Here is an 18,689-nt window from a genome sequence, read left to right on the forward strand (position 1 = left end):
CTAAATATTTGTTTCATCCTTTGTTTCCTATTGATGCGAGGAACACGATTCCCTATATTGCCATAAGTATTTGGCCACCGATCCAAATGATCAGAATCAGGTGTCCTAATCACTTGGCCCGGTGTATAAAATAAAGCACTTAGGCATGGAGACTGTTTCTACAAACATTTGTGAAAGAAAGGGCCGCTCTGAGGCGCTCAGTGATTTCCAGCATGGAACTGTCATAGGATGCTGCCTGTGCAACAAATCCATTTGCAAAATTTCCTTGCTCCTGAATATTCCAAAGTCAACTGTCCGATTTTTAATAAGGAAATAAAAGAGTTTGGGAACAACAACAACTCAGCCACAAAGTGGTAAATCACGTAAACTGACATAAAGAGGTCAGCGGATGCTGAAGCGCATAGTGCAAAGAGGTCGCCAACTTTCTGCACAGTCAGTTGCTCCAACGCTCCAAACTTCATGTGACCTTCCAATTAGCCCACGTAAGGTACGCAGAGAGCTCCATGGAATGAGTTTCCATGGCTGATCAGCTGCATCTAAACCATACATCACCAAGTCCAATGCAAAGCGTCAGATGCAGTGGGGTGAATCACGTCGTCACTGGACTCTAGAGCAGTGGAGACGTGTTCTCTGGAGTGATGAATCACGCTTTTCAATCTGGCAATCTGATGGAGGAGACTGGGTTTGGAGGTTGCCAGGAGAACGGTACATTTCGAACTGCATTGTGCCGACGGAAATTTGGTGGAGGAGGAATTATGGTGTGGGTTTTTTTTTTTTTTTCTGAAGTTGGGCTTGGGCTCTGAGTTCCAGTGAAAGAAACTTTGAATGCTCCAGGATACCAAAACATTTTGGACAATTCCATGCTCCCAATCTTGTGGGAACAGTTTGGAATGGGCCCATTCTTCTTCCAACATGACTGTGCACCAGTGCACAAAGCAAGGTCCATAAGGATGATAGAGTCTGGTGTGGATGAACTTGACTGGCCTGCACATAGTCCTGACCTGAACCCTTTAGAACACCTTTGGGATGAATTAGAACAGAGACTGAGAGCCCGGCCTTCTCGACCAATATTACCTCACCAATGCGCTTTTGGAAGAATGGTGGAAAATTCCTACAAAAACACACTCCGCAACCTTTTGCATAGCCTTCACAAAATAGTTGAAGCTGGAATAGCTGCAATCATATCGAACCCTATGGATTAGGAATGGGATGGCACTTCAAGTTCATATGCGAGTCAAGACAGGTGGCCAAATACTTTTGGCAATATAGTGTATTTTGAAAATAGAACTATTAAAGTATTTAAAAAACTAAAAGTTTTCAAATTTTTGAACATTTCCTGCCACTGTCATTACGAATGGTATTGCAAGAAGTAGTTTTTACTGGTCACACATGCATGTATGCAATGCATCAACCCTAATCACTTTAGATTTAATTATTGTAATCATTTTGTGTTTAAATTTAGGATGTCACGCATTTTACAAAGTAAATACCGTATTTCCTTAAATTGCCGCAGGGCATATAGTATGCGCCTGCCTTGAATTACTGCTGGGTCAAACTCACTTCGCAAAATAATTAGCGCATGCTTAGTATTACCGCCTGGTCAAACTCGTGACGTCACGAGTGACACTTCCCCTGTCATCATTTTCAAAATGGAGGAGGCTGATTTCAATACTGGAAATTTGAAATTGCATAAAGGGAAGAAGATTAAGAGCTATTCAGTAGGATTTATGGTCCAAGCCTACATCACACTCATTTTTTTACTGCATACCTTTGGTAAGTGCCTGAGTGAGAAGATGCTTTAAAATAAATTAGCGCATGCTTACTTTTACCGCATGCCTTTGGTAAGCGCAGGAGTGAGAAGAGGTTATAAATTGATTAATCAAGGAAATACGGTATATGGCATTGCTCGGGCTTTCGGAGAAAGTTGTATGGTTGATTATAGATTGCATGTATTTTTCTGTAATCCAACTTTGGTTCGAATCATTACTGTACTTAGGCATATTTTGTCGTAAAAAAAACTGCATATTATCTTTTTTTAAAATTCAGAGAACTTTTGTGTGTTTGATTCCCAGATTTACATTTAATGTCACGATAAAAAATAAATGACAACCACGCCCATTTTTGTGACCTCACGCGTACGTGCTGTCCGGGGCGTGTTTGCAAGAGCAGAGAGAGGACGAGGAGAAAAGCACCCGTGACAAAACACTCCGTGCTGAAAGTTCCACGGAGAAAAGCCACGACAGACTTATCCCGGCGTGTAGTCGAGCACGTACTATATTGTCAACCATGAATTTATTATGGACTGTCGGTGTACTTCTGTTGAGCTGTTGGCGAGCGAACGCCGCGACAGGTAATTATTTTCTCACCCCTCCTGGTCAGCCATGTTGTAGACTTTGCCCTCGATGAAATGTCATTTTTGTTACTCTCTGGTCGTTACCGTTACTCTTGTTACTGTCTTTTTTCCCATTAATAAATTCATTTGTTGATTCCAAAAGAAAATCCACACCCTGGCGTTCGGATCGTAAATATTAGCTCCATTGGGCGGCCCAAGCTAACATCTTGTGTTAATTCGCTGCTGCGGAACATTTGTAGTAATAATACTCAACCGACCACACTTAATAGGGTTAAAACCATCACATTTGAGTGTATCTTAATTGTAATTTTAAATTTCATGTAACGTAAAATAGAGTGACGGTTACGTAATTGCTCGAGTTAGCATCAATGATCATTACTGAACGCGGTGTTGTTGGTGTCATCAGAGCTCTCGCTGTTTGCTAATCAATATTTTTTTTATTCTATATAAAATTATCTGCAACAATAATATGCTGTCACGCCTGTAACCACACGTAAAACCGTGTTAGCGCTAGTAATGTTCAAAATGGGGTCCCTGGGACCCCATCCATCCATTTCCTACTGCTTATTTCCTTTAGGTTTTGGTGGGCGCTGGCGCCTATCTCAGCTACATTTGGGTGGAAGGCGGAGTACACCCTGGACAAGTCTCCCCTCATCGCAGGGCCAACACAGATAGACAGACAACATTCACACTCACATTCACACACTAGGGCAAATTTAGTGTTGACAATCAACCTATCCCCAGGTACCTGTTTTTGGAAGTGGGAGGAAGCCGGACTACACGGAGGGAACCCACGCAGTCACGGGGAGAACGTGCAAACTCCACACAGAACGATCCCGAGCCCGGGATTGAACCCAGGACTACTCAGGACCTTCGTATTGTGAGGCAGACGCACTAACCCAGGGGTGTCAAACGTACGGCCCGCGAACATGTTTTATCCGGCCCGTGGGATGAGTTTGCTAAGTATACAAATCAACCTGAAATTTTTGAATGAAAGAAACAGCTCTTTTACATGTGCCTACTGGATGTTGCAATAGCAATTCTTTGTATCTCTGAATGATGGTACACATGTACAAAATAAACCACATGATATTATCAATTGAGGAAAATTATCAAACTACATACATGACATAATATAATTTGATTTTGATATTTTTTATCTTGATAGATTGAAAATGAACACCATTGAGTTGACTGATGAACATTATCACATCATTCATTCAGAAAATACAAATAATGACAAATAAAGATAAATACTATTAACCGCGACATGTAAGTGTAAAAGAACAACAACATTATGATTTGTACATTTTCAGAATGTGCTTCTTCTATTTTTAAACACAGAAAACAATCTGAAGGTGTCTTTATTTTTAAGTTATCGTGCAGGGATTTTACCAGTCCGGCCCACTTAGGAGTAGAATTTTTCTCCATGTGGCCCCCGATCTAAAATGAGTTTGACACCCTGCACTAACCCGCCTGCCACCGTGAACCATGGTACCCAATCAAGTGTGAACGATAAAACTTTCAGCCAATCAAAATTTAACAAATTGTACCGGAAAGTGCATTACTTTGAGGTCGACCAATAATAAATAATTAATAATTTGACCCGGCTAATAAACCGTATTTTCGGCACATTTTTTCTAAATGTAAAACACTTCCTTGTGGTCTACATAACATGTAATGGTGGTTATTTGGTCAAAATGTTGCATAGATCATGTTTTACAGTTTATCTTCAAGGGCAGCACGGTTGAAGAGGGGTTAGTGCATCTGCCTCACAATACGAAGTTCTTGGGTTTGATCCTGCGCTCAGGATCTTTCTGTGTGGAGTTTGCATGTTCTCCCCGTGACTGCATTGGTTCCCTCCGGATACTCCGGCTTCCTCCAACCTCCATTGACCAATAATAAATAATTTGACCCGGCAAATATACCATATTTTCTGGACCATAGGCGCACTGCCGATGAACGGTCTATTTTTAATCTTTTTTTTAATATGTTAGTTAGGCGCACCGGATTATAAGGCGCATTAAAGGAGTCATATTATTATGATTTTTTTCAAAATTAAAAACACTTCCCTGTGGTCTACATAACATGTAATAGTGGGTCTTTGGTCAAAATGTTGCATAGATTGGTATTCAAGCCGCTTTCTGACAGTCGCTTCAGGATGTGCTGTTTTTGTGGGTGGTGTTTTTTACGTGGCTAACCTTCAACAGCGTCTTCTCCCCGTCGTCTTTGTTGTAGCGGTGTTACGTGCAAGGACGGGATTGGAAGAAGTGTCAAAGGATGGAGCTAACTGTTTTTAATGACATTCAGAATTTACTTAAATCAATAATGGAGCAGCATCTCCTCATCCGGAAACAACCACACCGAAAATGTGTCCTGTGAAAAAACGTCCGACCGGAACTCTAATAACTAAAGTACCTTGGGTAAATAATGTAAACTTACCACACTGGTAGTTTACTGATAGATATAAGTAAGAACTTTACACGAGTATTTCCTTTTAGAGTGCAAAGAATGTTTAATCTAAATATTGCATTTTAGGACTTGAGAGGGCATGCAATTTTGCAATGCATTGTGGGTGCCGGAGAGCCATTTTTGCTGGATGTAGGTTTTGTTTACATGGCTGTACTGTACCTGCGGTAATGTGAGCGAGAGCAACAATTTGGATTAAAAATGCATCGTACAAAATAAAAGAAATCAAGGTACTGTATGGAGACAAACTGTACCCTATTATAAAGGCTTGCTTCCTCAAAAAAATAAGTTAAATTGGTGGAATTGATCCATATGAGCACGTCCGAAGGACAAAAGATTTGAGTAATCTCCCACCATTGTTGAAGCCAAACTTGTATATATTTCGTCGTTTCAAAATGCAAACTGTGTTAATTCCCATTGTCCTCCATTCAAATTGCGCATAATTTACGACTCTCATCGCTTAGATGTTCGAGATGTATTTAGGGTGTCCAGCTTAACTATATAAGCAGGTTTCCCCCCAACAAAAAATAAGTCCATTATTACTTTTAAATACTTTGATCACTGTGTTACTGCTCCAAAAGTAATATACATTAATTTTTATGCCTACCTGACACTGAAAGTAAACAGATAACATGCTCTCTTTGTTTGTTGCCCACAGCTACTAAATATGTGTGTAAATGAATAAAACATGCCTTAATTCAAATTGACCAGTGTGAAAATGCCGTGAACACAGCAACTTGTAACAGGTGATGGCGTTCACTCATTTTTCATTGTCTCACGGCTGCTACCCAGGCTATTTAGATGAATGTATATATCGTGATATATCCATATTTATATATTCCGCCACATCCCCCAACCCTAAGCAATACCCACAATTAGGGCTGGGCGATATTGCCTTTTTTAATATCTCAATATTTTTAGGCCATATCGCGATATACGATATATATTACAATATTTTGCCTTGGCCTTGAATGAACACTTGATGCATATAATCACAGCAGTATGATGATTCTATGTGTCTACATTAAAACATTCTTCTTCATACTGCATTCATATATGCTACTTTTAAACTTTCATGCAGAGAGGGTAATCACAACTAAGTCGATTGACCAAAAGTGTATTTATTAAAGTTATTAAGCAATGACACAAACATTCATGTCATTTCCAAAGCATAAATTGCAAGATTGTCAGAGACATTTTAAGTGTCAAATAAAAATGAGCTGCATAATAGGAAATCAAATAGTATTCGTCCTTCACTCTGTGGTATGTTACTAAGGTTATGAAATTATCTTCATTGTCTAGCGAGTAACTTTACAAATGATGTTACATATTAGCAGTAATGCTACTTTTTATAGCAACGCTTTTCCCCCACACTTGACAAATTACGGTTGTCTGTTCCACATTTTCCCACTTGAAGCCAAACCACCGCCAGACTATGGAAACCCTGCTGTTTTTATTGGGAACTAAGTCTTTCTTCATTTGTCACCAGATACGCACCATCTTTCTCTCGTACGGCTACGTTAGCAGCTAACGTTGACCATGCCGCTACCTCTCTGCTGGGCGAGGGCGTGTATGTGACGTATGACGTGAGAGTTTGTGACTTATGTAAGAATGTGCGCCTGCTTGTTTGTAAGAAGGCGACACAGGAAAGAGCGAGGAGAGCCTGAAGTGTACACAACCCGCAGCTAAAAGTCCTGCGTGAGAACGTATACCCGAATATTACGATAGTCATTTTCTATATCACAGAGAGACAAACCCACCATATATCGTATATATTGATATATCGCCCAACCCTATCCACAATGCAATGCGTTCCCATGCCACACTTTCAAGCCCTATAATGTTCAACATTAAATATTGTACTTTACTTGAATGTTACACGCTGTTGGTGTTTTTATTATTCATTGGCTGGCAGTTAGTCAAATGTGGACCCTTCAAAATAAAAGCTCTACTGTCAACTGCGCCCAAGAAAAATGTTTGTGACAGTCAACCAAATAAACATTAGGTTCTACAGTGGAAAGGGCGTTTACATCCAGTGTTAAAACATTCCGCAATATCTGTACTGTAGTTTGTTATTTTTTGGTTAGCATATTTCACGTGGTGACTATTATTAGAAATTCCCATTGACTTTCTTTTTTTATCTTCTTTAACTTTTCCATGTAAACTAGGTCGGGATGTAGTCATGTCTTTTTCAATGGCCTATTAATTGCAGTGAATTGTGTTCAATACAGATTTGTTTTTTAATAGAGCACCTGCTCTACTCGATTAAATCATCATTCATTACACAAAAAGCTTTGTGGCCTGACGCTGGGAGGAGAAGTGTGTTTGTTACCTGCCAAATTTATGGTAGACTTACAGGAGACTTGCTCCGAAAGCTTGATCTTAACTCTAACATTAATGTTTAGATCCACTGATTACTGTTGTCAACTGAACTTATAAAAACAGTAAGTTAACTCCCTCCCTCCGATCCTGGCCGTGTAGAGGTCTGTGATCAAACGTCTTAATGGTGCTTCAATGTTTTCCATCTTGCTAAAACCACAGGTGTCAATTTTCCATTAATAGAGTAACTTTTCCAGTTCAATGTGAAATGTCAATATTTGCAACCATTGCCTGAGGATTGTGCCTCTCTGTTTTTTGTTCTCCTCAAGAAGCTGAAGAAATCCTCAGTTATTTTTCACCATGCTGATGTAGTAAATGCAGACATTGGCGCAATATAAAGATAAAGCACGTATACCCTTTAATGGGTTATTTGTTACCATGCTTTGCCACCTTTTTCTGTACCGTGCTCATGTTAATGTTTTACACTTAAACTTAAACTTCAACATATGTCTATTTCCAACATCACCAATGTACAGAGAAAGAAGGAATTGTTTCATAGCAAAGTATTTGAACATCTGCGAATAACAGATTTGTCACAAGAAATTTTGGCAGCACTAGTTTTATCAAAAGTATTATAAATCAAATATTTTCCCAGCTGGAGCACAACATGTTCAGAACGCTCTAATTGTTTTCTATGTTATGAGAGCCCGTTAGACAGCCTGTAGTCACCTTTACACTCTTAATTCAATATATTAATGCTGAATGAAGCGGAGCCAATCAGTGGCCAGGATACTGAACAGGATGCTCTGATTGATTTCGTCTCATCTAGTGGCAAATATTATTGTTGTGTTGACATTTTTAATTTTAGACATTTTTGTGTTTGCCAATACTTTATTTAGGACCAAAAATTGTACCATATGTTTTAAAAGAATACCCCAAAAAATCTGCTGTTTTGAAGCCGCAATATTTGATATTAACAACTAAAGGTTTTCACTGGTTTTTAAACTGTTGCATTGTACACAAAGGAGATTTTCTTAAATGGACACACGAGGTTCTCATCAGACAGCGGTTATAAATCCTCTCTTTAGCGCGCCCCTGTCAAACTAAAGTCCCCTGGCCTACCAAATCATTTAAATGCCCTACAACAGTGGTCACCAACGCGGTGCCAGCGGGCACCAGGTAGCTCATAAGGACCAGATGAGTAGCCCGCTGGCCTGTTCCAAACATAGCTCAAATGGCAGCACTTACCAGTGAGCTGCCTTTATTTTTTAAATTGTATTCATTTACTAGCAAGCTGGTCTCGCTTTGCTCAACATTTTTAATTGTAAGAAACACAAAACTCAAATAGAATTTGAAAATCCAAGAAAATATTTTAAAGACTTGGTCTTCACTTGTTTAAATAAATTAATTAATTTTTTTACTTTGCTTCTTATAACTTTCAGAAAGACAATTTTAGAGAAAAAATGCAACCTTAAAAATGATTGTAGGATTTTTAAACACATATACCTTTTTACCTTTTAAATTCCTTCCTCTTCTTTCCTGACAATTTAAATCAATGTTCAAGTATTTTTTATTGTAAAGAATAATAAATACATTTTAATTGAATTCTTCATTTTAGTTTCTGTTTTTTTGACAAAGTATATATGTGAAATATTTCTTCAAACTTATGATTTAAAATTCAAAAAAATTATTTCAAAGTGGATTTTAAGCTATTTGAAACATGTAATCAAAATTCTAAAATTAATCTTAATGAGGAAAAATTACGAATGATGTTCCATAAATTATTTTTTTAATGTTTTCAAAAAGATTCGAATCATATAGTTTTTCTCAATTTTTTTCCGTTGAATTTTGAATTTTAACGAATCGAAATTAAGATAAACCATGTTTCAAAATGTAATTTTAATTTTTTTCGTGTTTTCCCCTCTTTTAAACCGTTCAATTAAGTGTTTTTTTCATCATTTATTCTATACAAAAAACCTTCGGAAAATGGAAATAAAATGTACGACGGTATGACAGACAGAAATACCCATTTTATATATATATATATATATATATATATATATATATATATATATATATATACATATATATATATAGATATTTATTTATTAAAGGTAAATTGAGCAAATTGGCTATTTCTGGCAATTTATTTAAGTGTGTATCAAACTGGTAGCCTTAATCAGTACCCAAGAAGTAGCTCTTGGTTTTAAAAAAGTTGGTGACCCCTGCCCAACAATATTCTTGAAGTGGCTCGCAACATAATTTAAGTGGCTTGCCATATCAATTAAGGTGGCCTGCCACATTATTTCAGTGGCCTGCTACATATTTTAATGTGATAAGCTGGAAATAATAAATCTATTCTCTATTAATGTACTGTTTTCTTCAGATTTTGACAGACAAATATGTCCGACATATGTTCGACATCTTAATATCTGATCGTACATTTAGATTTTCAGGCATTTTTTTTTAGTTATAAACAAAATGCTTAAATATCTGCTTGTCACCATTATTTATGATTTCAGTGTATGTTATCCATCAATCTGTTTGTAAAAATTATAGGAATCAAAATAAGTTGATTATGCAAATTATGTTCATAGGCTATTAGTGTTTCTATTAATATATGTTCACTGTAGCTTGCGGCCCTCGGCAGCCATAATTGCAATGTTGCCTTCAGTAAAACATTTGACACCGTTGGTTTAGCATGTCAACACATTTTATGATGATCATGTTGTCCTTGCTATGGGTATTTACACAGGGATATTGGTTTTACAGTGCCCTAAACCTTTACTATAAGCCAAAATTAATATATTTTTGGTTCCTACAGTGGCCGTGAACATAGTTTGAGATGAAAAAAAAACTACGTATGTAGGTATGTAGGTAGGTAGGTCTTTATTGTCATTGCACAAGTACAACCAAACTTTTTCTGCAAAAACCAGTTCAATATTAGACACACAAACAGTGTACAGGGTTACAGAACAGTAACGCTGATGGGTCGCCACAAAGCGCCCCGTAAAAGATGGGGAAAAAGGAAAACGCTGGGGGAGGATGAGTAAAAAAATACAATCTAGATTGGGCTCTGGCCCAGTCTAGGGTTGCAACAGAGTTTGACTGTACATCAAATGATTGTATTATGGTCTCTAAATAGAAGTTCCTTCTGCCACACTTGAAAAAAAAAAAAAAAAAACAGGTTTACGGTATGGTTTAAAAAAAAAAAAAAAAAAAAGTGATTGCGACATATTTAACTATAGTTGATTGTTGATCATCATAAACATTACAAAATTAAAACATCATTTGCATGTACCGGTAGTTACGATTGTGCCTTAATTTTTGCCTTTTGCATAAATCCCTAATAAAGGTGACCTTTTGTGAAATTTGGCAACATAAGTTAAAATGGTTGCTTGATAACATCCAAAGATTACAGTCCTTGTTTACCACTAATCTGCTTTCTTTCAAGTAAGCCAATTAGTTTGAGCCCTCATTTGTCCAAGCTTTCATACCCCTGAAGGATCTAGAGTTTATTTCCTTGAAAGCTCCCTGTGAAGATGCACTAGCCTTTTGCTTTTTTGGCTTGTTGTGACAATTCCAAAAATATACAGTTTATCAAGCCTGACCGATTAGAACTCTCAATCCCCACCGTTGAGGGACCAAAAAAAACCTGCTCTCCCTGCTAATACCTGTGTACACTGCGCTAGGATGAAAGACAAAACAGTTGAGTTTTTGATAAAAGCAATTCTAGGTCCAACATTAAGATTTGATTTATTGTGCTGTCACAGGATGAGTTGGGGATAAGGGTTTTCTTTCGTTATTGTAGGGCGGGGTTTGCTTGCTCTCCTGATACACTAGAGCTTTGACAAACCAAAGTGGAGAAAGAACACATACAATTTTGTTTTAACATCCGCTAATGATTGAAGTACTTATCCAAAAAAATAATGTACAAACTTTGTAGGACTACGCCTCTCCTTAATTTTCTATTAAATGTACATTTTCCTTTGAATTGTTGTTAATTTTCTTGAAACAGATGAAGTTGGAATACCATATTTTTCGGATTATAAATCGCTCCGGAGTATACGTCGCACCAGCCGAAAATGCATAATAAAGGAGGAAAAAAACATATATACGTCGCACTGGAGTATAAGTCACATGTATGGGGGAAATTTATTTGATAAAATCCAACACCAAGAATAGACATTTGAAAGGCAATTTAAGATAAATAAAGAATAGTGAACAACAGGCTGAATAAGTGTACGTTATATGATGCAACTGAGAACGTGCCTGGTATGTTAATGTAACATATTATGGTAAGAGTCATTCAAATAACTATAACATATAGAACATGCTATACGTTTACCAAACAATCTGTCACTCCTAATCGCTAAATCCCATGAAATTTTCTTTCTCGATGTCGCTTCTAAACAACTCTGCCAACTCCAAAGGTATGCGCCGCTTCCTCTTGTCGTTTTCTGCTGCATATTTCCCTACGTCCAGCTTGTAATCTGCAGTACAGGATTTCCCTTTCGGTGCCATTTTTGTTCAGCCCTTCTCAGTTTTTATAAGTTACCGCCAACGATGAAATGATCCATTTTAATAGCTACGGCTGTAGCATATAGCATAAAGCAGTTAGCATTCCATGACCCACAATGCACTTCTGCCATGACCCTCCCCCGCCAAATTATTATTGGTTGACGTGTATGTGATGATTGCTGACGTGTGTGTGACGATTGCTGAAATTTTCTTGGTCTCTTCCCCGAATGAGATAAATAATATTTGATATTGTGTAATCTGCAGTACATGATTTCCTTTTCGGTGCCATTTTTGTTCAGCTCTTCTCAGTTTTTTTAAGTTACCGCCAACGATGAAATGATCCATTTTTATAGCTACGGCAGTAGTATATAGCAGTTAGCATTCCATGACCCACAATGCACTTCTGCCATGACCCTTCCTCGCCAAATTCTTTTTGGTTGACGTGTATGTGACGATTGCTGAAGTGTTTGTGTGTGACGATTGCTGAAATTTTGTTAATCTCTTCCTCGAATGAGATAAATAATATTATTTGATATTTTACGTTAATGTGTTAATACCTTCACACATATGTCACTCCGGAGTATATGTCGCACCCCCGGCCAAACTATGAAAAAAACTGTGACTTATAGTCCGAAAAATACGGTAGTTCTCCTATTTGATGCATATGACAGATGGGCTGAGCAAAATAACGTTGCATTTTCTAGGTTGTAATTCCCGATGGCACACATTCAACAGAATTCCCACCATATTTTTAAATGAATATAATTAAGAAGCCAACAAATAAGTCCAAGCATGTGCATGAAAGATTCATTTTAAAAATGTGATTTCATTTGCTTTGCTTTTTATAGTGTTTTCATGTCATGCTTTTCTTCATTTGCTTCTGGCTATTGTTTTCATAATGTACATCCATCTTAACATTTTTCATCCATACAATTTTGTCTACAATTTAGTTTGGTTGGTATTGCATTTCTCATATTTGTGTGCAAATCAAGTGTTTTCTTTGTCTGCTTCCAGATTTCCATTTCATTTGTGTTTTATTAATCTTTTTTCTTTCTCTTTCCAACTTGCCTTGATTTTCTTCCATCGCTGCCTTTTATTATCACCGATCCATTGAAATCACCTGGCTTTGCTTTACACCCTTTCCACTCCAACACATCACAAAAACATTACAATCTTTAACATGTGTTGGGCCGACTTTAACTGATGCCCAGCTGGCTTCATCAAGTCTCCCCTCTCCGTCACGAAGCTGGTCGGCGACAGCGCAGAGCTGCATTGTGAGGTGATAGGGAGCCCCATTCCTGAGGTGCAGTGGTGGTTCATTGAGGGACAGGAGCCCAACGAGACCATCACACAGCTCTTTGACGGCGCACGGAACGACCGTGTGCAGATAAACGCCACGTATATAGAGCACGCCACCAGCAGCGGTCGCCTCACGGGCCTCACCCTTGAAGACTCAGGCACGTACGAGTGTCGCGCCTCCAACGACCCCGACCGCAATGAGCTGAGGAAGACGCCGAAAATCAAGTGGATCCGCTCGCAAGCAAACCTTATTGTCATCGAAAGTGAGTGGCCCTGAGGAGAGCCTGGTCCAAGTGTCTTGCCATTAGTGAAGCCTTGGACATATCACTCCTCCTGGTCCAAACCCTCCCTCAGTCAGCCCTGTAGTGAAGCAGAACCTGCTCATAAAGCGTGGCTAGAATACTCCTTAACCTCCAATCCTCTTTATATAGGACTTCTATCTTGATCCCAAGCCTTTTCCTGTGCCAAAGTAGCTGTAGGATGTTTTTAATACGGGTCAAAAGGTTGGATTTCTGCAAATGTCTATTAAGAAGACATTTAATACTTTGTTGTATACATTTAATACTTTGTTGTATACATTCATGACCATTTGTTTTCATAACATTTTTCACAGGGACAGAAATTGATAACAAAACCGTGAACATCGTTTGGCTCGGTACGAGTACAGGAGTGTATTTTCACTGCTTTAGTTGATATGGCATAATTGGATGATTTGCCACCATTGCACACTGACTACCTGTATCGACACTGCACTATTACTTGGCCAGTGTTTCGTAAAGGGCATCTGCAATATGCTGGATTCAAAAAGTACATTTGACCTGCAAATAAAAATGTTTTAAGATCGCTATTAGCTTTTGTAGAATATTCTTCCTAGGGTCTAACATGTAAAAAAGCTTCGATACATGTACAACATTAGAGCAAAAGAGAATAAACACATTCACAAATGACAATAATACTGTAATCAAAATAAACCGATGCACATGAATTCCCTTGAATGCCAATTAGATCACCCAATAGCCATACAATTATGAGTGTTTACGGAAAAGTCCAAGAGGGAATGTTTCCTTATTCTTAGTTCCGTTGAGATCAATAAAGGCAAACGATGACAAACACGGCACGCCTCTTTTCATTAAAAAGTGACACACCCTTTGAGGGACCCCGCATTCTTCAGTGCCATTTGAGCCATCACTAGTTACAAACATGACATTAAATACAACACAGCATGATGACATTCAACTTTTGAACAATACTGCATATATACTGTAGTTTTGCTTGTAGGGAGAAAAACTAAGGTCTTTGGCTGCTAGTGCAGCAGTGTACAAGCACTAAAGCTAGTTACTGTATTTATAGATGAACTACAGCCAATTGTAGTTTCCCTTCCTTGTTGACTCGTATTACTTCAGTCAGCCAAGACAACAACAAGCATTACAAGTATTGTTTGGTTGCTCTGACTGAAGCATCACATGACTGAATGCTATTTCTTCTGAGTGACTCGAATTCAACTCTTCTCCACCCTTCTTTTTGCGTCTTGTGCATGTTTTAATTTCAACATCCCTCTTCCTTGTGACCTTTTTAGTTCACATCTATTAACTTTCCTCTACAAACCCCTACTTTCCTATTGGCTTCACTATCGGTGTGTGGTGCTCTTTCCATGTCATAGTGAACATTAGTGTGCCTTTTTATTTCAGCATCCCTTGTTTATATAGATTTTTCAGACAGTTTTGGAAATATGAGCTTCAATATACTCTAGTTGTTTATAAGACCATTAACACCATATATATGTATAAATGAATAAGTTGTACCATGTGTATTACATAATATGTACATTGTGTAATATGTAATTTTTCTTGTCAGCTTTGTATTGTTTTATGCGAATAATTCCTTTCACTCCCTTCTTGCCCCAAGCCCCAACTATCATCACTGACCCCATTGAAGTCAACAACCAGACCTCTGCCACTCTCAGCTGCAATTTGACCGACACGACTCTGGTAGTCAAGGGTTCACACTGGACGTACAACGGAAAAATCATCGAGAAGACCCAGTCCACAGCCCCCGATCACCACACCACCTATCAGTGAGTGACTCGTTTGTGCATTTGTTTCCATGCACTCGCTGCTGACACAAATCTCCATTTATTGCACAACACCGTGCCTCACCGCCTGCATTAGCAGCAGAGCTAAGGGCCAATTACCCAAGGCCTCGCCGCTCTTAATTAGTAGAGAAAAAGACCTTACTGTTCAGACATGCAATTTTGCACATGGTCTTTGTGCTTGATTTGGTATTTGACAAGAGAAGGTAGAAGAACTGTGTGGAAATACAATTATAATGCTGAGCAAAAGCACACTTATGAAGATTTTGTTTTGTTGCGTAGACCAACCTCTTTAGTTTTTAATCCCTACATTTAAGAAGATTATAACTGTTTTTTTGTAAGGTTATCCTCCCACTGTGGGAAGTACAGAATGAAATGCAGTCGTTAGATGGCTACAGAAGAGAAGATTGCAGCCAGCTCGCCATAAATGCCACACTGCTATGGCAACATTCAAACAGACCTTTAATCCCCTTCCCTGCTTTGTAACGGTAGAGACTGGTGAGAAGTAAATGGATTGTCTGGAGAGCAACGTTAGCATAATAGCATTGATTTAATAAAACATTTTCAATAACAACAAGTGAACTAAGTTGTTTTATTTGAGCGTTACTAAGAACAATTTTTGGAAAAACAAAATAAAGGGATTTAAGACGTTGTCTGCCATTTATAGTTAATATATTAAATAACTATCGACTGGATTGTTAGGTGACCTATTTTTTTTTTAAAGATTTTTCCCCAAAGATAAAAATAGTCTGATGATGGGTGAATTCAACACATTGATTCATCATATCTGATTAGTTTACCAGTGTTAAAAAAGAAGAAGCTAAATTAATTCACACTATTTTCCCCTTTTTCACCTCCAGTTTGGACAAGATCAACCCCCACAACTCTGGTGGGAAATATGAATGTGTATTCCTGAGTGACCCAGTGGTGCAGCAGACAATTGAAGTGAAAAGTAAGAATTTTATGTGATTGATTTTAATGGATTTAAAAGGCTATTCCTGCATTGATGTATGGAAATATCCTATGCAGCAGCATACATTGTGGTTTGAACTGGTTAACAATGCTGTGTGGTGCAAGCTGGCAATCAGTTATGTTCTGCTGTTTTCTGTACACACGTCTCTCCTCGTGCACGCAGCCATCCCACATGTTGCAGCCTACAAACACTCTGAGCATGGCAACGAGAGGGACAAAGGGGTCATGGTGTGTGTGAGCCATGGCTACCCGCTGCCTACTGACTGGACCTGGTCCAAGGAGCAAGATGGTGTCCAAGTGGTAAAGCAGCTGTCTAAACTTTAAACAATAGACAAGCGTGTCTATTGCTATGCTACTAACTGATCTTTACTCACAACGTCGTCACTTTGCAGCCTATTATCAACGGCACCAGCGACAAGTACGAGATCAAGAGCACCCCCAACAAAACTAGCCTGACCGTCAACGAACTGAGCATCGAGGGTGATGTGGGCGAGTACATCTGCGCCGGCACCAGTGAACTTGGCACCAGCACCGATAAGATCCACCTTAGGGTGCGCAGCCGGCTTGCTGCTCTCTGGCCCTTCCTTGGAATCGTGGCTGAGGTCATCATCCTGGTCACCATCATCCTCATCTACGAGAAGAGGAGAAAGCCGGATGAGATTACTGACGGTACGTATATATTGCGCCGACTTTTTCATTTATGTTCTTTAATGGGAGCTTTCTATCCTCTGAAAGGCAGAAAATGCTTGTCAATGTACAGTGAATCCCGCATATTCAGGATTCAATGTTCACGTCCCCGCAAATTTAGGAATTTTTGCTTTTCAAATAATTTAGATATGAAATAGGTATACAGTAAAGGCAAAAGTTTTGACACACCTCATTCTTTGCGTTTTCTTAATTTTCATGACTATTTACATTATAGGTTTTCACAGAAGGCATCAAAAGTATGAATGAACACATGTGGAGTTATGTACTTAACAAAAAATGTGAAATAACTGAAAACATATTTTATATTCTGTTTTTTTTTTTTTTTTTTCAAAATAGCCACCCTTTGATCTGATTACTGCTTTGCACACTTGGCATTTTCTCGATGAGGTTCAAGCACACCTTTGAAGTGAAAACTATTTCAGGTGACTACCTCTTGAAGCTCATCGAGGGAATGCCAAGAGTGTGCGAAAAAGTAATCAGAGCAAATGGTGGCTATTTTGAAGAAAGTAGAATATAATACACGTTATAAGTTATTTTATATTTTTTTGTTAAATACATAACTCCACGTGTTCATTTATAGTTTTGATTCCTTCAGTGACAATCTATAATGTAAATAGTCATGAAAATAAAGAAAACGCATTTAATGAGGTGTGTCCAAATTTTTGGCCTGTACTATATATTTGTAATTTTTTAGTACATTTCTGAAAATATTTTTCTCAGAAAACCTAATTTACCTTAAGTTGCTAATAAACATGTTAACAAGGAGTAAAAAATATACAGTATACAGCGTACAATGTAGCATACATGATGTACGAATTAATGACTTTGCAAGCTTGGAGCGTCTTTTAAGGCGACGGAAGCGCCGACAGTTAATTTTTACAATTCAGCCTAAAACTTGCAGTGAGATAAACACGTTAATGTGCGTTTTGTATACAGTTACTGAAATTGCAACAACCAAGCAGTGTAAATTATGTAGAAGAGGCATTGTAGAAACGCTTTTTCTGAAAGTTTGCAGAGACGTCCCAGCGACCTGCACAGCGGCGTTCAGAATAAATCTTAAATTACGTGCCGAAGTCTTCCCCCAGGCCAAGACCCCTTCGACTGTGTCTTCTCACTTCTCAGCGACGTTGTAGTTTTTGGCGCTTCCACATCGAGTCCACTGACGGATATAAGTTAGAACAAAACGCAACTGTGCTCTACAGCCGAGGATTTTTGCATGCATGTACTAGCCAATATGCCCCACAACAAGAAGATAGAGAAAAAGAAGGAACTAATTGACTACAGCTGGATAATAATGGCAGATTATCAATCAATGTTTACTTATATAGCCCTAAATCGCTAGTGTCTCAAAGGGCTGCACAAACCGCAACACAAACCACCACGACATCCTCGGTAGGCCCACATAAGGGCAAGGAAAACTCACACCCAGTTGGACGTCGGTGACAATGATGACTAAGCACCCTGGAGAGGATGAAAGCAATGGATGTCGAGCGGGTCTAACATGATACTGTGAAAGTTCAATCCATAATGGATCCAACACAGTCGCGAGAGTCCAGTCCAAAGCGGATCCAACACAGCAGCGAGAGTCCCGTTCACAGCGGAGCCAGCAGGAAAACATTCCAAGCGGAGGCGGATCGGCAGCGCAGACATGTCCCCAGCCAATACACAGGCAAGCAGTACATGGCCACCGGATCGAACCGGACCCCCTCCACAAGGGAGAGTGGGACATAGAAGAAAAAGAAAAGAAACGGCAGATCAACTGGTCTAAAAAGGGAGTCTATTTAAAGGCTAGAGTATACAAATTAGTTTTAAGGTGAGACTTAAATGCTTCTACTGAGGTGGCATCTCAAACTGTTACCGGGAGGGAATTCCAGAGTACTGGAGCCCGAAATGAAAATGCTCTATAGCCTGCAGACTTTTTTTGGGCTTTGGGAATCACTAATAAGCCGGAGTCCTTTG

General features: G+C 38.7%; 1 protein-coding gene across 3 annotated transcripts in view; it reads left to right on the forward strand.

Moving 5' to 3' along the window:
- The first annotated feature begins 2,127 nt into the window (after positions 1-2,127).
- The window catches only part of bsg (basigin), a 34,616-nt gene continuing 18,054 nt past the window's right edge, over positions 2,128-18,689 (forward strand). The window contains exons 1-6 of one of the 3 annotated variants that reach the window (XM_061888558.1): positions 2,128-2,350; positions 12,874-13,224; positions 14,867-15,035; positions 15,911-16,002; positions 16,186-16,322; positions 16,415-16,691. In XM_061888558.1, coding sequence (XP_061744542.1) covers positions 2,287-2,350; positions 12,874-13,224; positions 14,867-15,035; positions 15,911-16,002; positions 16,186-16,322; positions 16,415-16,691 — 1,090 coding nt within the window. In that variant the 5' untranslated portion in view covers positions 2,128-2,286. The remainder of the gene's footprint in view (positions 2,351-12,873; positions 13,225-14,866; positions 15,036-15,910; positions 16,003-16,185; positions 16,323-16,414; positions 16,692-18,689) is intronic. The other 2 variants (XR_009804521.1, XM_061888557.1) reach the window with 2 other exon arrangements.

Source organism: Nerophis ophidion, linkage group LG26 (genome assembly GCF_033978795.1).
Source record: "Nerophis ophidion isolate RoL-2023_Sa linkage group LG26, RoL_Noph_v1.0, whole genome shotgun sequence".
Classification (NCBI taxonomy): domain Eukaryota; kingdom Metazoa; phylum Chordata; class Actinopteri; order Syngnathiformes; family Syngnathidae; genus Nerophis; species Nerophis ophidion.